The 21,880-nt window shown below is 52.1% G+C and overlaps 1 protein-coding gene across 1 annotated transcript in view; it reads left to right on the forward strand.

The window, feature by feature from the left end:
* CREB3L1 (cAMP responsive element binding protein 3 like 1) overlaps window positions 1-14,421 on the forward strand; it is a 33,712-nt gene extending 19,291 nt beyond the window's left edge. Inside the window, exons 3-12 of the mRNA XM_006212307.4 lie at window positions 2,814-2,998; window positions 4,795-4,873; window positions 6,700-6,857; window positions 7,527-7,676; window positions 7,829-7,887; window positions 8,087-8,155; window positions 10,039-10,138; window positions 11,107-11,233; window positions 13,739-14,006; window positions 14,189-14,421. Coding sequence (XP_006212369.1) covers window positions 2,814-2,998; window positions 4,795-4,873; window positions 6,700-6,857; window positions 7,527-7,676; window positions 7,829-7,887; window positions 8,087-8,155; window positions 10,039-10,138; window positions 11,107-11,233; window positions 13,739-14,006; window positions 14,189-14,225 — 1,232 coding nt within the window. The 3' untranslated portion in view covers window positions 14,226-14,421. The remainder of the gene's footprint in view (window positions 1-2,813; window positions 2,999-4,794; window positions 4,874-6,699; window positions 6,858-7,526; window positions 7,677-7,828; window positions 7,888-8,086; window positions 8,156-10,038; window positions 10,139-11,106; window positions 11,234-13,738; window positions 14,007-14,188) is intronic.
* Window positions 14,422-21,880: the final 7,459 nt, after the last annotated feature.

Here is a 21,880-nt window from a genome sequence, read left to right on the forward strand (position 1 = left end):
GGTCAAACCCAGATGGGCGCTTGTCCAGAGGGTCTTAGGTCAGTGATCTGCAAAGGGTGGTTCCCAGACCAGCAGCAGCACCTGGGAATTTGTTAGAAATGCAGATTCTCAAGTCCCGCACAGACCTGCTGGATCAGAAACCCTGTGGGGAGAATCCAGCCTTCCAGGTGATTCTGATACATGCTTAGGTCTGAGAAGCAGACTTAGATGAAACAGCTAGGGGAAGGATGGACTACACAATAAATGTGGGCAAGGAACCAAGGCTCTGGAACCTTACCACCTCTTCGTACGGTGATGTCCTCTGAGATGTTACCTAGGAGAGATGCCTGCACCCAACTTTCATTCCCAAAGGTCAGGTTCTCTAAAGCTCTCTTCTCCCCCAGCTCTTTGCCCTTTGGGTCTTTCCTCTCAAGTGATCAACATTTGGGAACTCCAGGCTGTGCCCCACCTAGAAATGGTCTCTTTGGGCATTTCCTCAGATACACGTGGTGCTGGCTCCAGCATATTGGGCTGGGTGATTGTGGACACATCTCTTGTTTCTTCATCTACAAATGGGAGTAACAATAAACATTTCTAACACACTCTCCAGTTTACAAAGTACCTTCATGTTAATTATCTCATTTATTTCTCATAACTCACAGGTGAGGTCAAAATCACTTTGATCATAATCCCCACTTGTCCAATAAGGAAAATGAGACTTCAGGAAAGTTGAATTGTTTAGGTCATACACACAATAAAATGCAGGGCATGGACTTGGGAGCAGTGAGGCCCCTACACCCTTGTCACCACCACATTTGCCAGCCTCAAGGGGCAGAAAGGGGTACTGGCTTTGGTGCGCATCCTGCTGCCTCCACTACCTGCTGTGTGATCTTGAACAAGTTGCTTCACCTCTCTGGGCCTCAGCTTCCTCAGTTATAGAATGAAGATACTAGGTATCTTGAGAATTCTGGCAAGGATTAAAAATGTATATACATAAGATCCCAGCTCAGCACCCAGCCCATTATAAATGCATCTGTCAATAATAGGCAGCTATTTTCATTGTGCATATCAAAGTTCTATTAGGAATATAGTGGCTAGAACCATGAACAGGGTTCTTATTCCTCTTTCCCTTCAGAGGACAATGGTCTTGAATGAGTTTTTTAGTATTCTCCTCTATTAAGTGGGCAGACTAGCAGTGCCACCCCCTAGGATGGCTGGGAGGAACACACAAGTTCCTATGCAACTAGAGTTTAGAATTGGACTTCGTGCAAGAAGTGTGAGCTGCTTCTGAGAGTCTTTGAGATTCCCCAGGGGTAGAGACAGGACTTTGTACCCCACCCTCACCCACCCCCTTGAGGGCAAGGACACCTCCTGGGGCTTTAAGTGTCTCCAGGGCTCGTAGCTGGGGAGGTCTCGGCTTCCCTGCGTGCTCTGGCCTCAGCCAAGCCTCTGGAGGTCACCTGGTGAGGCATCAGTCCCCAGCCCGGGGAAGGACAGCATGTGGGGTGGAATGCCTCCCAGCCCAGCAGCTCCTCACCACCCCAACTCTATTTTTAGAGCAATTTGTCTGTGGATCCCTTGCAGGGGGCAGCTTCCCGGAGGCCAGTGGGCTGGCACTGTAATTTGGGAAGATTGTGGGTGTTCCTGGAGCCCAGGGGCAGCCTGTGGCCCAGATCTGGGGCCTTCAGGCTCCCATCAGGGTGGGGCTTGGCCTCTGAGGTGGGATGAGGGAGCCGCTGACCCCTCTACCCACCCACAGCGGGATTCCCCCAAGGCTAGACTCCCTCCAGCCCTTCCCCTGCACGCTGGCTTCTCAGACCTCTGGCTCACCAAAGCCAGGTGCCGGGGCCCCTGTAGGCAGGGCTGACTTGGAGCAGAGGACGGCAGGCACCCATCAGGATAAGCAGTGATGCCCTGACAGCCCTGTGGCCCAGGCTGAGGCCAGGAGACCCATGAGGTGGGCAGGAGGTGGACGCTGCCCTGGGAGACCTGAGCATCACCCCTGACCCCCGACATGCCCCCAGGCACCAGGTCCCATGGATTCTTCCCTCTAAATTTGTCTCCAGTATGTTGGTTCCTCTACATCACCACTGCCAGTGCCTTTGCTCCTGCCTCATCTTCTCTCGCTGGACAATTTCAACAAGCTCCTGTGGGTCTTGCTGCTTCCATCTCACCTGTAGCCAGCCTGGTCTGCGCACACTGGCAGAGTGATCTTTTTTGACATTATAAATCTGAGCATGCTTAAAACTCTTCAGTCCCTACCCCACCCCCACCCCCACCCCCAGTACCTTTAGGACAAAGTCACTTCTCCAAGCCCAGCCTCCAAGGCCGGGTCACCCCTGCTGGCCACTCTGACCCCATTTTCCCCTTCCCTTTGCATTCTAACTGCACTACGCTCATGTCTCTCACCAGGTCCCTAGCACCTAGCACAGCACTCAGCACGTTTACTGAATAAAAATAATTGTATTCACACTAGCTGCCATTTATTGAACATTGACTTCTTGTCAGGTACTTTTACAGATGAGGAAGCTAAGGCTCAGAGAGGTTTAGCAACTTGCCTAAAGTCACACAGCACTCAGGAGGGGTCCAGGTCTGTTGTCCAAGCCCACACTGTAAGCTGCTGAATGAAGAAGATGTCCCCACCTCTTCTGGCCCCAGCTTTCTCTGCCCTCCCACCTCACAAGCATCGCCCTCCTGCCCTTTTCTGTCTGCCTCCTGGTGCCTAGCATCTCTCCATTGTCCTGTCCAGAGTAGTTCCCAAGGGCCAGGAGTGGGGCTGAGCCCTCTGCTCTGAGGGTCAGTCCCCTGAGCCTGGGTCCTGCCCCCTTCCCCAGACGTCGAACACGGAGCGTGGGTGCTGGGACACACATTGTGCTCCGTCATGGTGAAGCAGGAGCAGAGCCCGGAGCTGCCCGTGGACCCTCTGGCTGCCTCCTCGGCCATGGCTGCTGCTGCTGCCATGGCCACCACCCCGCTGCTGGGCCTCAGCCCCCTGTCCAGGCTGCCCGTCCCCCACCAGGTGAGCCTGGGGACTGTTTGTAGGGGCTAAGGGAGGGAGGAGGGGTGATGGGTCTCTGTGGGAAGAGCCTTCCAAAGCCCCGTGCACCTCAGGGCTCTATAAAAGGGGAGCAATGTGACCCCAGACCAGATCTCTGCCCACTCCTTGGGCTGCCCCTTCACCATCCCGGAATGGGCTCAAACCACAGCACCCTCAGAGTAAGCTAGGGTCCTCACTGTGAGCAGAAGAAAGATTCAGGGACCTAAGCAGGGCTAGGCATCAGGGGCCCGGTCCAGGGTTTCAGAGAAGGAGATGGTTCACATCACTTAATTTCTCAAAGTGTCAGGATTTTTAAAAAGGAAGAAAAACCAAAATGGAAATATAAAAATTCTGCCATATTTCAATTGTTTATATTCATGAGATTAATATTTTTAACTGTCATGCCAGCCGTCATCCCATAAGTGTATAGACAACAGGATTCGGGCTATGGAGCCAAAGCTGACATCTGAGGACCCTTCTGGGGATGTGAGGCCCAGACCCAGGTGCCTGGAAGAGGCCCTGCCTGTGTCCCAGCTCCGTTCTTACTTGTGCTCTGGGCATGTTTCATCCCCTCTTTCTTCCTCAGCTTCCTCCTCTGTAAAATGGGAGCATGAATTACCACTAAGGAGCTCCTACCCCTGAGTCTACTACAGGAGGGGCATGTTAAAATCCGTAGTCAGGGTTTGGCTAGCACTGCCCCCTGCTGGCCACATGGCTCACCTGCTCAAAATGTATAAAGTCAGCCCCTCCCTACTCCACTGGGACCTGAAGAATAAGGATTGGCTGCAAGTGGGGAAGATCTTTTGGGACGATCTCCAGGACTGGCTCAGACTCCTCAGGCCTTGCCATAGCAGGAAGGGAAGGCATGAGGCAGCGGCATCCAGGATTCTGAAAGTCGGGCACATGCCTCAGAGAAGGAATCTGAGGCCTGAGGGGTTAAGCAACTTGCCCCCAAACACACTGTCAGAAGCGACGGAGCTGCATTCCAAACTCAGCCCCCAGACCTCGAAGCCCGCACTTTCCACCCTAGGGAGGTCATGACCTCTTAGTGGAAGGCACAGAAATAGGAGTTGGTGTGGCAGTAATGAGCATGTGACCCACATAAGAGCCAGTGGGGCTCTCTTTGGCCTCTGCTCTCTCTGGCCTCTGTGTCTCTGCTTGGAATGCTTTCCTCTCACCTACATCCTGCCGGATCCTTTATCTGGAATACTCCTATTTATACTTCAGGACCCATTTCAAACTTCAGCTGCTCAGGGAGTTTCCTCTGGGCCCCTAGCCAGTGAAAGCCTCCTTTGTCTATGCTGTTGTTACCATTAATTGAACAGCTCCAATCTGCCTGACATGACCTCTCGTCCTCATGGCAACCCACCCACCGAGGCCTACGTGGCCTTCAGAGTAAGTGTAGGGTCATAATCCATCAAAAAGATGGCCCTGACACTGGAATTTAACACAACACTGTAAAATGATTATGAATCAATAAAAAATGTAAAAAAAAAAAAAAAAAAAGATGGCCCTGGCCTCAAGACCACAAGACGCCCTCCTTCCCTGAGCTTGAGGGCTACACTATGCTACTTGGCCACCATTCTCGTAGATCTGACTTGGCTTCTCTAAGCATAGGAACTGCTCCCTCGCTCTGGGATGTGCCTGGAACCCTGAGCCCAGATACTTTCTTAATGCTGCAGGGCAGACCCCCAGCCTCAGGGATGGAGGGAGGTCAGATGGCATGGTGGGGACAGCCCCAGGGGCAGCTGATGGAGCTGGACCTGTCTCTTTCTCAGGCCCCGGGAGAGATGACTCAGCTGCCAGTGATCAAAGCAGAGCCCCAGGAGGTGAACCAGTTCCTCAAAGTGACACCAGGTAAGTGTGTCCAGAGAAGGAGTCTTCCTCTCCAGTCATGGGAAGATCGCATTCCTCCTCCCTTGGTCCAGTCCACCCATCTCCCTCAACATCCCCACTCTCTCCCCAGAATATCACTGCCCTGTCTGTTCTCCATCCCTCCAGTCCCCTCCTTATCCAATCTACAACTGTCATCACTATTATCAGCACCTTCTCACCCTGTTTGCTAATCCCCTCCTATCATTCACTAATTGAAACCTACTCTATAGCCATCTGTTCATCCATCCATCCATCCATCCAACCGCCCATCCATCTGTTCATCCAATCATCCATCCATCCCTCTATTCATTCATCCATCTATTTGTCTGTCCATCCAGCTATTCATTCCTCCATCCATCTAACTAGAGTTCATTGGGTATCTCTTAGTCCCAGGAACTGAGGAAGCAGAGAGAGAAGATAGCCCCTGAGCCCAAGTAGATCACAGAGTAGTGAGGGTCACAGACAAACCACCAATTATACAGCAGTGTTATGGGTTAAAGAAGCACATCTCCAGACCTGACAGGGGAGAAGGGAACAGAGGAAACTTCTTGGATTGGCCAGAATGAGAAAGGGCTAGCTTAATCTTTCCAGTCTCACCTCATTAATTCATCAAATACTGATTAAGCATCTACTGTGGGTCAGGCCTGGACTAAGTACCACATGGTTTAGAAAGATGAATAAAGCCCAAGTTTCACCTTCAAGTTGCTCACAGCCTCGGAGAGAAGATAGAATTCACAGGAGGTAGAAAGGGACCAATGTGAAACACCTTACGTTGTGGAGTGCCCTTCAATAAAGTGTGTTCACACACATTAGCTCATTGCATCCTCACTACTCTGTGCAGGGAGTCCTTTCACCCCCTTTCAACAGCAAAGTGAGGCCTAGAGAGGTTAAGTAACCATAACTATAGGCCACACAGTTGGGCAGTGCAACACTCAGGACTTGAACCAAGGTCTCTCTGATTCCAAGTTCAGTTATCTTTACTGTATGGCACCCATAAGAGGCAAAGAAGAGCTAAAGAAGGGAGCGAGGACTCCTGCAGGAGGCCACCATGGGCGGAGCCGGAAGGATGCCGTGGTTCCACCTTCAAGCCTCAGCCCTGCTCTGAGGCTCAGTAGGCTCCAAATTCCCACACCTGGAATTATCTGGTCATTCTGCGCCGTCCTGGGGTCTTCCCTGCAAAAAGGCTCTTGGTCCTCTTGGCTCTGCCCAGGCCTCTTCCTGACCACCTGCAGAGTGTCAATCTTCCTGGTGCTGTGGCCACAGAGAGGCAGCTTAGAGGGGGAGACTGGGGAGAGCAGTGCTCCTGGCAGTTCTGCTGAAAGCCCAGTGCCTACCTCCCTGGTACCCTGCAGCTGGAAGTGGACACCCTAAGCACTTTGCAGTGGAAAGACAAGGACAGAGGCTGCTGCTTGCCCAGCCTGATCCCCATGAGCATCGCTGTGGGCAGACTCCAGTCACCTCCCAGGATTGCCATGTTGGAAGCTCAAAGACCCTGAGCCCTGTGATGTCAGGGATGGGAGAGGGACACCAAGAATCCAGTCTCTGTGATATCTCCATCAAGGACCAGGCTTAAAGGAGCCAGGCCTCTGTGGTGTCAGAGATGGGGCAGCACTCAGGAATTGTCTTCCGGGATGGCAGCTCGTCTTTCTGACACACCAGAGGGCCTTCTGATGTTGTAGCAGTCGAGGCCCCAGCAGTCCGTCCCTCACGAAGTCAGGGCTACCTTAGGCCCACACTGTGCTGAACCCTGATGTGTGACCAGAGTTGTGCTGCAACCCTGCTAACCTGGCTTCTCCTGCTCTCCCCAGAGGACCTGGTACAGATGCCTCCAACACCCCCCAGCAGCCATGGCAGCGACAGTGACGGCTCGCAGAGTCCCCGCTCTCTGCCCCCCTCCAGCCCTATCCGGCCCATGGCCCGCTCCTCCACGGCCATCTCCACCTCCCCCCTCCTCACCGCCCCTCACGTAAGCAGCTAGGGATGGGCTGACCCTAGAAGCATGGAATTGAGTAAATCCACCTCAGCACATGATAGGGCAGGGAGGGTCTGGGGATCCCCAAGCTTGATCCCCACCCCCATCAGGGGTCAGAGATACCTTCCTGGCAGATGGGAGTGAGAAGCTTTTCATTGTGCCCTGGGGTGAACAGAAATCAGGTAGAGTCCAAGAGGCCTGCTGATCCCACACTACTGCAGAGCCAGGACTAGAACTTGGCATTCCTGACCTCCAGGGGACAGCCCAGGCTGGCTTCAAGGAGCACTGTTTGAGGAGCAATGTTCAGGAGGCTCAGAATCCACTGGGATGGGTGTGGAAACTCCCAAGACTAAAGGGGTCTGGGGGTTGCTGTTTCAGGGGCCTTGGACAACTAAGCTTTGAGGCTGTAGATTCCAGGATGGGATTTAGGGACCACCCCCTCCCAACAGTATCCTGAGGGCCTAATATGCCAGGCTGTCAGCAACATCCTAAGTACTTGACACATGTTACTGGATTTAATTCAGAGCCACCCTTTTCCAGATGAGGAATCTGAGGCTCAGAGATTTGAGTGCCTGGCTCAGGTCACCCGAAGAGTAAATGGCAGAGGTTATATTTGAACACAGGGCTGTCTGGTCCCTAACCATCATGCCCCTCTTCCCACAGAAATTACAGGGGACGTCAGGGCCGCTGCTCCTGACGGAGGAGGAGAAGCGTACCCTGATTGCTGAGGGCTACCCCATCCCCACCAAACTCCCCCTCACCAAAGCTGAGGAAAAGGCCTTGAAGAGGGTCCGGAGAAAAATCAAGAACAAGGTAAAGCATGAGGCAGACCCTGGCCCTGCCCTTAGGCTTCTTTGGTGGGCAGGGGGCCTCTGCTCCCTAGGTGATGCCAGCCTTGAAATCAGGGAGCCCCAGGAAGTGGATATGTGGCTTGATAACTCCCATATGGGGTCTTCCCCCTCTAGATCTCAGCCCAGGAGAGCCGCCGTAAGAAGAAGGAGTACGTGGAGTGTCTAGAAAAGAAGTAAGGAGCCTGGCGGTTGGGGAACCTGGGGGGTGGGGGGACTGGGTCCCAGTCCTCAGCCAGGCCTGCTCACTCCAGTACCCTCTCACAGGGCACCAGGGGCAGAGGCACAGGGAGTGGGATGCTGGTACGCAGGGTGGAGGAGGCAGCAGTGAGTCTAGGCCCTGCCTCTGAGCCTGTGCCTGCTTGGCCCCCACAGAGTGGAGACATTTACATCGGAGAACAATGAACTGTGGAAGAAGGTGGAAACCCTGGAGAATGCCAACAGGTAGGTGGTGCCACCTGCATCCCCCATCCCCCCCTGCCCTGGCCCCCTGTATCCCCCACCCCTCCACCCTGGCCCCCTGCCCTTCTGTAGCCAGTGCCTGGCTATGTCTTAGCTCTGGGAAACAGGAAAGAGGAGAGGTCACTGAGTTCAGGATGATGGAACCCCAGAAACAGGGATTCTGCAGCCTGGGACCCTCAGTTTCCCACCTTTCTTTATCTGCACATAACTCTATACCCCAGACAAGGATGGTGAGATGCTTAAATGAGATGATACAGACCGGCAGCAGCAGCAGCCCCTGGGAATTTGTTAGAAATGCGTATTCTCAGGCCTCATGCCGGGCCCATTGAATCAGGAACTCCAGGGGGCAGGCTCAATGATCTGTGTTTTAATAAGCCCTCTGGGTGATTCTGATTCCCCCTGAGGTTAGAACCACCAATGGACATGCTTGCTACCCAAAGTGAGTTTCTCAGACTGGCAGCAACAGCATCATCTGGGGGCCTGTTTGAAACGTGGAATCTCGGGACTTTCCCCAGACTTGCTGAATCAGAATCTGCATTTCAACAAGATCCTCTGGTGATTTGCGTACACAATAAAGTTTAAGAAATATTAGTAAGGAGCCCGCACAGGACATGGAATGCAGAAAACACATAAAGTCACCACACTGGGTGCCTTTTTTGTGATCAGGTGAAAACTGTTTACACCTCTCTGGGCCCCAGTTTCTCTGTCTAAATGGGGGTGATAGAAGCCGTGTCTCAGAGGATTCACATGAGGATGCGATGAGACCTCACAAGTGAAGGGCCTACACTGACTGCCCTTGGCATTTGAGAATGCTCCAGTCATGTTAGCTTTTCTTCTTCTTGTCTTATTATTATTCTGAATTCTTGATAGTGACCAGCCCTGAGCCCACAGTAGGTTTTTAACAATTATTTGCTGGGGTTAATTAAAATAACAACAGCTGGTATGTAGCAGGTGCTCAACAGAAGGCTTTTTCCTTCTTTCCTTCCTTCTCCCCTAGCTTCTCCAGCGGGATCCAGCCACTCCCCTGATTGACCTGGAGAATGCCCCTGACTCAGGGAAGGAGGGGGCGGGAGCCCTCACCCCTCATCCCTCACCCCTCACCCTCTACCTCTGGCCCAGATGCCTCTCTGGCCCAAAATAGGACCAAGCTCTTGGAGCTATTTTGCCACCTGCTGTACATTCTGGGAACTGCAACCCCAACGACGGGCTAAGTAGAGGAAAGAGATGATTAAACATCTGTTCACCCAGTAGGGTCTGAGCACCTTCTGTGGGTACCGAGAGGATTCCTCACTGGGAGGGACTCAGTCCTCACCCTTAGGGGGCCCACAGTTAGCGAAGGAGACGGACATGGAAATTCATAAATAAATGAAGTGTTACGGGTGCTGTAATAAAAGCCAAAACAGCAACGAAAGTCACAATAATGGTAGATACCATTTACTGGACACTTGCTGTTCACCATGTGCCAGACAGCTGCCACACATGCCCTTCTTATCAGCTCACTGTGTTGTGGATGCAAAGGAGGGAAGCTCAATTTAGCCATGACTGATGCAGGATAAGAAAAAGAAAGTGACCCCAGCCCAGGTGGGTGAGGCCTCCCTCCAACCCCCACTTTGGCCAGAAGCATCGCAGAGCACCCTTGAGCTCCCATGGGGTCACCCAGCTCTTCACCATGAGGCAGGCACCAGGTGCCTCAGCCACATCACAGAGGAGCCAAGCAGGAGGTGACCTTTTCTGTCTTGACTGAAATGGGCACCTGGCATGGAAGCCAAGTCTGGAGCCAGCCTAGGTCCTCCCCAGGAGAGCTCCAGGAGGCAGAGATGCCTGCTGGGTCAGAACCTGGCAGGTGACCGCTATGCCCTCCTCAGGACCCTGCTCCAGCAGCTGCAGAAACTCCAGACTCTGGTCACCAACAAGATCTCCAGACCTTACAAGATGGCTGCCACCCAGACTGGGACCTGCCTCATGGTAGGTGCTGTTCCCTCACCAGAGGGTCACAGGTGGACGGGTCTTCCCCAGGCTGACTTTCTAGGGGAGTAGGCAGAGTTCTGAGGGACTGACAACTTTGGGGGCAGTGTCCCCAGGGTAAACCATCCTAGTACCTGGTGCACTGGCTCCAGCAGACCCCAGCCTCTTTCACCAAGCTCATGGAGCCTTCCGGAACATGACTTTCCCAACATGGTGTGGATGTGTAGTGATTCAGGTGAGCCCAGCCTGGGGATGGCAGGACAAGTCCCACGAGGAGGCGGCTTCCAAGGGCCCAGTGGTCTGATGGGCTTGGGAGGATATGGGAAAGTATGGACCTGGTTTTCTCTGGAATGGATGGTGAGGAGAAGGCTGAGCAAATCCCTAGAAACCCAGAGAGTGCCCAGGGTGTGACTCAGGCCTCTGCTAGTCCCTCTTCCACATTTCCTGGAGCAGTATAGCATGTTGCCTCCTAACTAGTGACTCCCCAGGCCCTCAGGTCCTTGAGCTGTCAGGAGGCAGAGCCACCATAGAGGCAGGGGTTAGTTTGGATTTTGTGACTCTTAGCTCCTCCTCCTGCTGGCCAGTCTTCCTGGAAATACTGCTGAGAATCTGGTGTGAAGATATGCCCCCCTCCCTTGCCCCAGCCTCAACCCCCACCCACCCCTACCCCTTTCTTCCTTTCTGGATTCCTCCACCCTATAGGTGACAACCACGCTGGCCAATCCCCCCTCTTCTAGAACTGCCTGTGCAGCTCCCCTACAATGGGCCAAGATGGCCTGACAGCCTCCACCTTCTCCAGAGACAGGGGAGACCCCATATGTAGGAGATGGTTGGCTCTGGAACTGCTTTCCTGGAAAAATACCAGTGTTTTCCCCTATGCCATTGGTTTAGGGGGAGGAAGACTGGGGGTAGCCAGGGTTGCAGCCCCTCCCCACCCAGATCTGACCCCACTCTCCCTCCACTACCAGGTGGCAGCCTTATGCTTTGTTCTGGTGCTGGGCTCCCTTGTGCCTTGTCTCCCTGAGTTCTCCTCCGGCTCCCAGACTGTGAAGGAAGACCCCATGGCCACTGACAGCGTCTACGCGGCCAGTCAGAGTGAGTGCTCTAAGCCAGGCTGCCCTCTCCCCCACCAGCCCCCACCTCTGGGCAGAAGCCAGACACAAGAGAAGAACCAAGTGTGGGATTGGCATTGTCTCATTCTACCTCCCCATTTTGCAGATGGGGAAACTGGGGCCCCCAAAGGGTCTATGATTTGTTCAATGTTAGCTATCGGATTGGGACTACAATGCAGAGCCCCTGATTCCCAGCTCACCCAGGAGTGGCTTGGGCCAGGTATGAGGAGGGTAGTTTTAGGGAATAACAGGAATGTTCTCACACTAGCCCCCATGTACTATGGTGCCAGTTGGTATGGGTCATCTGCTAAGGACCATCAGTATCTCACAACTGGGATAGCAAATGAGTTTCAGCTCCAGGGCCATTTTTAATAAGATGGTGGTGCCTGCCTGAAGGACTCTGAGGTACCACTCGGGATCAATAAGAAGGAGTGCCAGGATCCACTGGTAATGTCTATCATGGGCAGAGGAGGAGTAGTGGTGGTACGGGATGATATTTACCATCCCATGGAGGGTGTGAAGTACAAGGGTTAAGAGCATGGAGCTTCAGAGTCAGCCATACCTGCCGCTGCCAGTCTGTGTGACCTCGGGCACGTGTCTTAAGCATGCTAAGCTTTAATTTCTTTATCTCGAAAATGGGAATTCCAAGTTCTATCCTTACTGAGCATGTTTGCTGTGAAGACCGAATGACATGGGGCATGTACACTCAGCGTGGCGCCTGGTACACAGCAGGTGCTGACTAAATGAGCACACTCACTCCCTTTTTGATGAGCTCAGAAGAGGAGAGAAAAGATACAACATGCAAATATAGGGCACAGCAAAGAATAGTATGGATTTCCAGAGGCAGAAGATACTTCAGATAGACCTACAGAGGAACTTCCTGATGGTCCTTCATCATTTACCAGGAGTGAGTTATCTGGCAGAGCAGGAGGAAGAGGAAACAGATGGGAGGTCAGAGAGAGAGGAGCTGGGGAGAAGGGCGTTTCAAGAAGGAGGGATACTGCAGGGAGGATGAGATAGACCTTGAGGGGAGGAAGAGGCATGGGGAGGGTTAGGGGAAGAGGAAGCAGAGGTGGGAGTGAAAACCACTCCCTGGACAAGAACAGCCTGAGAAGGAGAGAACAGGACAGTTGCCGAAGGAGGCAGACAGCAGGGATGTAAGGTCCTGAGAGTCACGTGTCCATTTTTCCAAGGCCAGAGGGAGCTAGGTGTGTTCGGAGGTAGAGGGAACCTTGGCAAAGGAGGAGTGGAAATCAGGAGGCTGGGGATGGGGGAGTGGAGGAGTGTTGATGGCCAAAACCAGAGTCAGAGGAGTGAGGGAATGAATGAGCCACTGGGGGCGGGGGGGGGGGGTGATCGCAGTGGGTTTCAGGCCCAGCATCTGGGCAGGGCAAGAGGAGGACATACCTGCAGGAGGAAATGATGTTTGGAGCAGGCTGGCTTACAGAGCTGGGGCACTGTGCCGCTCCAGGGGGATCCTCTGGCTTAGAATGTGAGGTCAGAGCCCTGAGAGTGAAAAGGGTGGTGGTGGTCCTGGAGCCAGGCAGACCTGGGTTTGCCTTTCACCTTCAGTGAGGACTCGCCTGGGACCACCTGGAGCCTCAATTACCTGTTCTGTGAAATGGAGCTAAAAATATCTCATTCTGAGGGGCGGGGATAGCTCTGTGGTAGAGTGCATGCCTAGCATGCACCAGGTTGTGGGTTCGATCCCCAGCATCTCCACCAAAAGTAATAAATAAGTAGATAAATCTAATTACCTCCTTCCCCAAGATAAAAAGATTTTTTTTAAAAAATATCTCATTCTAAGAATTTCTGTGAGATGTTAATGATTTGATTATTAGGTTAAAGGATGCCTACAAATGCCTGGCATATAGTAGGTTTCCAACAAATGTGGGGTTTTTTGTGTTTTTTTTTTTTTTGTTCATTTCCCTGAAGGGCAAACTAGGGACTAGAATGGGGAGAAGGTTTATTCAAGGTCTCACAGAAAGTGAGCGGTAGAGCAGGATCAGAACCCAGCTCTGTTGGTGGGGTTGTACAGCTCAGTGGTAGAGTGCATGCTTGGCGTGCACACAGTCCTGGGTTCAATCCCCAGTGCCTCCCCTAAAGGAAAAAAAAAATGTGGTTTAAAAAAAAAAAAAACAGCTTTCAGATCCCCAGTGCAGTACCCTGTGTTACCTTCTGCTTAGGAAGAGCTAACTTTCTCTGAGTGCAGCTTCCATCACTTCCCCTCTATTATCTCAGTTAAACCTCACATCAATGTGAGATTGGCCCTAGTATCCCTATTTTACAGATGAGCAAATGAGGCTCAGAAAGGTAAGACCAAAGTCATGACTTGCCTGAAGTCACACAGCTCGGAGTTGTTAGAGCCAGGATTCAGATCCAGGCCTGTGAAATCCTGGTCCGTGTCCTTAACTATCAAGCCCTGAATGTGATCTGTGCAGATAGGGAGCCTCTTGGCACCATGGCTCACCCCAAGCTCCCTCTCCAGTGCCCTCCCGAAGCCTCCTGTTCTATGATGAGAGCGCAGGCTCATGGGAGGACGGCCCCAGCGCCCTGCTGCCTGTGGAGCCCCCGGATGGCTGGGAGATCAAGCCTGGGGGGTCGGCAGAGCAGCGACCCCAGGACCACCTGCAGCACGACCACCTGGACAGCACCCACGAGACCAGCAAGTACCTGAGTGAGGCCTGGCCAAAGGACGTCGGTGGAAACAGCACCAGTCCTGACTTCTCCCACCCTAAGGAGTGGTTCCACGAGAGGTGGGTGGATGGCCCCTTCCCTTCCCGGGGTCCCAGGCTCCACCTGCTCTCTGCCTGCCCCTGGTCGCCAAGTCAGCCACACTCTGCCAAGGCCCCATCCCTCCCATGTCCAGATCCAGCTTGCAGAGGGGTGGGAGGGGCTCCCTGGGCCGCATCACCCCTGACTTATCTTCTCTCTCCAGGGATCTGGGCCCCAATACCACCATCAAACTCTCCTAGGCTGTGCCAAGACCCAGGACCCAGGACATACCCTCTGGCCCCCGGAAGGGGGTCGTCTTGCTCACCAACCCGGATCCGGCTCATACCCCTGCTCCCTGGGGTCCCATCCCAGGAGAAAGGGTTCCACTTCTCCCCAGCCAGTCTTTGCCTCAGATCTTGACTGGGGCCTCTCCCCCAACCCCACATTTGGACTGTTCCCTTGGGCCAACCACTCTGTTCTCACCCCTCCCTCCCAAAACCATCCGTCCTTCTCAGATAAACCACTCAGTGGGATAGCCCTCTCCTTCATAATGACCAACAGGACCACTGCCTCTCTGCCCCACCCCCGCCACACACACACAGACACGTCAACAGACCAACACACACACATACACCTCCCCTCCCCTCCACTGTACAGAGACCAAGAACAGAAATTGTTTGTAAATAATGAACCTTATTTTTTATTATTGCCAATCCCTAAGATATTGTATTTTACAAGTCTTCCTCCTCCTTTCACCCCTCCCCTGTTTTATGTTTTATATAGTGCGGGCTTTGCTGTTCCCTGGCCCAGGAAAGAGGGTCTCCTCCCTCTCCTGGCCTCCCCCTGCCGCTGCCCAAGCTGCTGGGCCTTTTAAATTGCCAAACTGCTTCCCCCATCAGCTCAGCACATGCTTTAAGAAGGCAAAAGTAAAAAAAAAAAAAAAGATGCAGCATCAATTCCTGACTGTGTGCCTTTCTTTGTGGTTGGGGTGGCGGAGATAGGACTGAGGGATAGAGCAGGAAGGGTATGTTTATTTTATACTCTGATTGGGGGTGATTGGGGGTGAGGGGTTTGAGAAAGCATTTGTATTGGGTTCCCTCTTCCAGCCAGGTGCAGAATTCAAACTACATTGTCAAAGAATTCTGCTGCAGTGCCCCCACGCCAAGTCTCCTCCAAGTACCTACTGCTGCTGAGTAGTGTGGGCCAGGCAGACACTTTACACCAGAACCTGGGTTGGTCCTCCTAAGACCTGCCAGTTTCTTAGTTCTTGTATCCTTTTCCTCAGCTAGATTAAAGGCGCAGAATTCAAAGTAAGAAGATCTGCTTTGATTATGGGAGCTGCCACTTGCTAGCTGTGTGTGTTGGGCAGAATTCTAATATGGCCTCAAGGATGCTGCCCCCTGGTGTACACGCCCTGTTTAATCCCTTCCCCTAGGGTAGGGAGGAGACCTGTAAGTTTGAGGGGATGTCACTCCCATAATTAGATGACCTTCTATGGAAAAAGTAAGGAGATTTTTGCAGATGTCATTAAGGTCCCCAGTCAGCTGATTCTGAGTTGATTAAATGGGAGATTATCCTGGGTGGGCCTGATGTAATAAGGAAAGCCATTAAAAGAACGACTGAGCCCTTGCTGAAGAGAAAGTCTCCTGCTGGCCCTGAAGAAGCAGTCATGTTGTGTACCACATGGAGAGGGTGGCCTCTAGGAGCTGAGGGCCTCATGCTGTGGTGGCAAGGCACTGAATTCTGCCAACAACTGGAACAGCTTGGAAGAGGATCCTACCTCCAGACGAGACCCGAGCCCAGCCAGTCCCTGGATGCTGACTGGTGACCGTCTGAGCACAGGACCCAGCTAAGCTGTGCCCAGACTCTGAGCCATGGACACTGAGCTCATACAAGTGTTTTTTTTGTTTGTTTAGTTTAGTTTAATTTATTTTTATTTTTTATTTATTTTGGGTCAGAGGTAATTAGGTTTACTTATTGTTTTAAGCCACCTGTGTTTGTGGTAATTTGTTATGCAACATAGGAAAGTAAGATACTATGTAACTTGAATCTCTCTGAGCCTCCACTTTTCCATTTGTAAAATGGGAATATAATTAACACTCCATGCATGAGGCTGTTGTAGGGATTCCATGAGGTAAATCATACAAAGTGTTTAGAACAGGGCCCAACACATAGTAAATCTGAGAAAGATTAGCTGTGCATTTAGAGGCAGGATCAATACAGTGAGCTAAGGACCAAGCTAGGGATGCTATTATTGCACAGAGGAGGGTGCCTCACCCAGACAAGCAGCAAGGGCTTCCTGGTGGAGGTGACGTGAAGGACTGTTGGAAGTAGGCAGGAGAGAGAAATGGACATTCCAGAAAGGGAACAGCCTGGGCAAAGGCCTCAAAGGTGAGAGAGAGCAGGAAAACGTCAAGGAAACTCAAATAGTTCAGAACAGACGGAAGGTAGACAGCAAGGATACTGAGAACTGAGGCTGAATGGTGATCAGGCACCAGATCCAGAAAGGCCTTAGGTAAGGCCTAAGGCATGTGAACTTTATCAAGCAGGCATGATTCTTTCATAGTACGAAGCAGGGCCAAGGTGGTAGGATGATGCCTACACCAGCTGGCCACCGGAAGGAATGCTGGACAAGACCAGGCAGAACTATGGAACCTCACAAGCCCCGTTCCATCCCCCTTCCTCCCATAGCCTCATCTTGACCACTTTATGGGGAACTTTGTCTGCCGCTGGCATCAGTTTTAACTACTAGAATACGCAGGCCTTTATACAAGGCCATTAAAGCCTGAGCTCAGCTGAAGCTACTATTGTTAATAATAACTTTTAGCATGCTCCCTTTCCTGATTGATTCATCCAGTCCCTTGATTAGTCATTCAACAAACTGCCTTCAACACTTGCCCCCAGACTGGTGGAGGAGGCTGGGGAGTAACCAGTCATCAGTGTGATGGAGGGGTATACAGGATGCTAAGAGAATGCAGAAGAGTGTCATGTAATTCAGATTTCATGGGTCAGGGAAGGCAACAGGGAGGAGGTGGCCCTTTGCTGAGTCTTAAAGGATGGGTAGGACTTGGCCAGGTACAGAAGGGGTTAGAGTGTTTGAGGAAAATGTCAAGTGCAGACATGGAGCCACAAAAAGGCAGGGCCAGGACTGAGCTGAGGCAAGGGGGTGGTTACGGTGCCAAATTTAAGGAGGCACTGGTACAGCCCTGAGAATGAGTACTTCTTTAAACTTGGCACCTTAGGAACCCAGCTTGCTTCACCCTCATCCTGGCCCTGATGGAAAGGATGGCCCTTGCAGAATCTAAAGAAAGAACATTTTATTGTAAAGATGATGGAGAGCCAGTGAAATTTTTAAGCCAGGAGAGTGAGATAATCAGATTTGCCTGCCCTGGGGCTCTGCAGGGGGTATAGTGAAGATGAGACAGATTCCAGAGCTAATTAGAAGGAATTATCCACAGGCTTTGACATCAAATTGGCTGTGGAGTGCAAGAGCGAAGGCGGATCCTGGCATGACATTTAGGTGTCTGTCTTGGAGACCACGGTGGCGGTGGCGCATGAGATGGTTCACTGAGACAGGGAATGCAGGAGGAAGAGCAGGTTTAGAGAGAAAAAGAATTCATTTTAGCACATGTTGCATTTGAGTTGCCTGTAGAATGTTTACATTAGCATGCAAGACTAGGGCTTGGCAGAAAGGCATCCCAGGCGGAGATTAGGAAATTGTCAGCATCCAAGCGGTATGTTAAAGTCTTGGGTCTGCATAAAGGGAAGAGAGATGCAGACAGAATTCCAGGGAAGAGGGCCATTAAGAGACAGCAGAGGAAGAGGAATGCAAAGGATTGGCTGGAGAGAGGAAATAAACAGGAGAGGTGAGTGCCCCAGAAACTGATGGAAGAGAGAGCTTCCAGGAGCCCTGCTCTCAGGTATCAGATGCCATCTGAGAGGTTGGAAAAGATAAGACAATGTGTCCATTTGCTTTGACCATGAGGAGGTCACCGGTGACCATGGCTAGAGCTGTGTTGGGGAGAACTGGGGCAGAAGTGAGATCTGGGCGGAAGTGGGAACAGGTGGAATGGATGTAAAGACTGGAGCCGATGGGGAATGTAGGTAAACACTTGTCACAGAGGATGGCAACTAGAGGCAGTATGCAGGTGAGATCAAGAACAGTCTGGGGCTAGGGGAGGGTATAGCTCAGTGGTAGAGTGCATGCTTAGCATGCACAAAGTTCTGGGTTCAATCCCCAGTACCTCCATTAAAAAATAAATAAACCTAACTTACTTCCCCCACCCCAGAAAAATTAAGAACATCAGTCTGGGGCTGCCCTTCTAGATGTGAGAGAGTTGACCATGGTTATTCCTAAAAGACAAAGAACCAACAGAGAGGGAAGATGATGGATGAGACAGGTGGGGAAGGGCTCCAGGGAGCAGGTGGAGAGATCCAAACTGAGGAGGGGGGGTCCCTCCATGGCTGTGAAGTTTGGGAATGGGGCAACGGGGAGCATTGATGTGGGAGTTGAATTGGGGGAAAGGGGAAAAGTTTGAAATAGTCATTCAGAGGAATCAGAGACAAAGCCTCATCACTCAACAGCTATTTCTGTGCTATCCCTTCTGTGTACGGCACCATGCTGACCTTGGAGCACAAACAAGACCCGGCTCCTGATATCAAAGGGCTTGGAATCTAGCATCCTTCCATTATTGACTTGTAAACATCTTCTAGGCATTGGACTGAGAAATTTACATGTCCCAATTAAGAATCAAAAGAATCCTAAAGGGTGAGTATTTTTACAGATCAAGAACCTGGTGTTCAGAGTGGTGAAATGATTTGACCAAGGTTATACAGCCAGTAAGTAGCAAAGTGGGTATCTGAAGACAGGTCTGTTTGGCTTCAGAGCTCATGTTGCCCCTCCAGCTCCCCGTCTCTTACCTCAGCACCCCTTCCTCCCTCCTTCCCTCCAGCCCAGCTTCTTATTCTTGCACAAGATCCAAGCACTTTGGGGTTTTGTGGAGCCCAGGGTTTGGCAAGCTGGTCAGTGTGGTCGTCAGCAGTCACCACCCTATGCCTGTCCATCCCAGGCAGTCCTCCCTGCCTACCTTAGGAGGCAGGGTTAATCCCCTTGTACAAGCCACTGGTTGACAGCCCACCTCCTCAGGGCCTTGTGTCATCGCCCCTGAGGGGGTGCATCCCCAGGGCGTCCCTAGTGATGGAGTTGCAGCCTCTGCACTCTATTGGCAGCCCTGGCAGCTTGCCTTGCTGCACACATGTGCGATGGCTTTCACAGGGCCAGCCATCCTCCTCAGATTGCCACAACAAACCCTTTGTTACACCTGGAAACCAAAGCTCTGGCAGCAGGGAGAACAACTGTGGGCGATGCCTGGCGCTGGGATGGGCCCTGGCAAGCCTCCAATTCCGGAGGGTGGATGACCCCAGGAGTCATCTGGCCAAATAGAGTACCTATCGGATGTGGGTAACAGGTACCCCTAGGGTCACTGGGAGAGAGAAGACAGGCTGGCAACTCACCTCCAAAGGAGACTGAGTCTCTTTGTCATCAGAGTGGCAGTTAAGGGCCTGGGCACCGACAACTGTGCTGCAAGTCTGTGTGTGACCTTGGAAAATTACTTAACCTCTTGAAGCCACAGTGTCCTCATCTGTAAAATAGTACCCACCCTCAGAAATGTGCTGCGAGGGGTAAGTGAAAGCTTGCACATGAAGCTCTTAGCACAAGGTCAGTTATGCAGTAAACACTCAAAAGGCATTAGCTATCATTTTCTGAGCACAGACGGATGGGCTGGACTTGTTCAGAGGAGCAAGCTCAGCTGGGAGAGGCTGTGGCAGGTGGTCAGGCTGGTGTGGTAGGGGGAGCTTTCATCTTTCCCTTGGATTCTTGGGAAGAGGGCAGCCAGAGCCACAGTTAAAAAATAACGCTATCAGCAGCTGGTCCTACATGGGGGAGGTGTGAGGACAGAGGGGAGAAGCTTCACTTTAAAAAGGATTGAGTGGGGAGTGCTCTGCAGGAAAGAGCTGAACAAAAAAAATCAACCTGGAAACCCAGCAGCTAAGCAGCTGTGAGGGAATGTCAAATCCAGCCAGAACTACCATAATTCTTGGTATAGGAGGCTACCCTGGGCCCGGCTGTTTGGAAAATTAGCAATCCTAAAGGCAATCCTAAAAGCAAAGTGGGGCAGGGGGAGCTCCCAAGTGCCCAGCCCTACCCCCTCCAGTAACTGGGCTTCCTTAGAACTTGGCTTTAGGGAGGAAGCTCTCCTGTGGCCAAGATGTTTAATGCAATTTCATCTATTCCATTCATCCAAGATAGGATTGCTGGACCAGGAGGGGGAAGGCAGAGCTGAGGCAGCTGCCTTTTGGGAGTTTACCAATGAGGGAAACCGGCAAATGTGAGGCTGTTACTGTGTGGGAGGCTGCATGGAGGTAGGGTGTGGTGGACAGAAGGGTATGAATTCTGGGACCAAAAGACCTAGGTTGAAATCCTGGCTCACCACACACTCACCTCACCTGAGCCATCTTGAGCAAATCAATCACACTTGAATGATATCTCAGCATCCTCATGTGTAACATGGAGGAAATGATAGTATCTACCACCCAGGGTTGTGGTTAGAATCAAAGGAGATGTTACTTATTGTTTGAAGGTGAAGGGTAATGCCCGGAGAGGGGCCCAGGAAATAGTTATGGGGCTGAAAAAGGGAGAGAGCATCTGTAGTGGAGTGCCAGGAGGGGTTCATGGGGGATGTGGCACTTGAGAATGGCCTTGTTCGATGGACAGGATTTCAGAGAAGGAGACATACTCCAAGCCATGGAAACAACCTAAGCAAAGGCACAGAGCAGGATGGCCACTGCAGGGCTCATAATAGTTGGAGGAGCCTAAGTAGTACAGCTGTCCCCCTTTGTAACCCATTCTCTTTCTCTGTTGAGTCTGGTCACACCCACCTTCCTGGGCTCATAGTCGGTGGGGAAAGATGAAGCAGACTAAACTAGACACCAGGAGCAGAGGGCAAAGGGGTCTGAAAGGAAGGAGAGTATGGCTCAGCTGGAGATATCCAGCGAGACTTCCTAGAAGAGCAGGTATTTTAGCAGATCCTCAGAATTTGAAGTACAGCAACAGATTTCAGATGAACAATGCTGTACAGATGTGATGCCAATTCCCAGAATAAGGAGCACAGATGAGTGGAAGGAAATGGATGAAATTGGAGGATAGGATGTAGGAAGATCAAGGTAGGCAAGGCGGGGCCATTACATACTGCAAATTGAGAGTAAGTGCTATGATCAAAGGTCGACTTTAGAAAGATGAGTCTGGGGTGGTGAATAGGAAGTGTTAGATCTGAGAAGCTAGCCAGGGTCTCATCATCATACAGATGTGAGGTTCAGGTAATGCACGTCCCAATGACAAAAGATGCAAGGGGGAACCATAGGATTTCCAGGGGGAAGAAGATGGACTTCAAGCTCTAGTCTTTCCTTCCGGAGCTGGTTGCCCCCTCTCCCGACCCTGGACCAGGAACTTCAGTGGGGGAAGGTCACAGGAGGCAGCCCGGCCTTGAGGAGGCTGCCGGGTTCCAGAGTCGGGAAGCTCTCCAACCCACACCCACCTCCAGCTGGGTCCTTCTCTGGGCAGGGTTCAGAAGAGCTCTAGGCCTAGAAACGGTGTTACCGGCAGTCGGGTCCATCCCCAAATTCAAGGCGTCCCAGAGTATGTTCCCCTTCCTGTGACCCTTCCCCAAATCTAATTGCGTCTCTAAATTCCCGTGGCGCCGACAGGGTTAAAGCCAGATCGTGTCACCGCCCCCGCCCCCGGCCCCCCCACCTGCCCGCAGCAGCGGCGAATGCCGAAGCCGGAAAGCGCGGGACGAGGGGGGTGTTCATCACGGCCGCTGAGTGACTGGCAGGGCGGTGATTGGCAGCTGCCGAG

Source organism: Vicugna pacos, chromosome 10, assembly GCF_048564905.1.
Source record: "Vicugna pacos chromosome 10, VicPac4, whole genome shotgun sequence".
Taxonomy (NCBI): Eukaryota; Metazoa; Chordata; class Mammalia; order Artiodactyla; family Camelidae; genus Vicugna; species Vicugna pacos.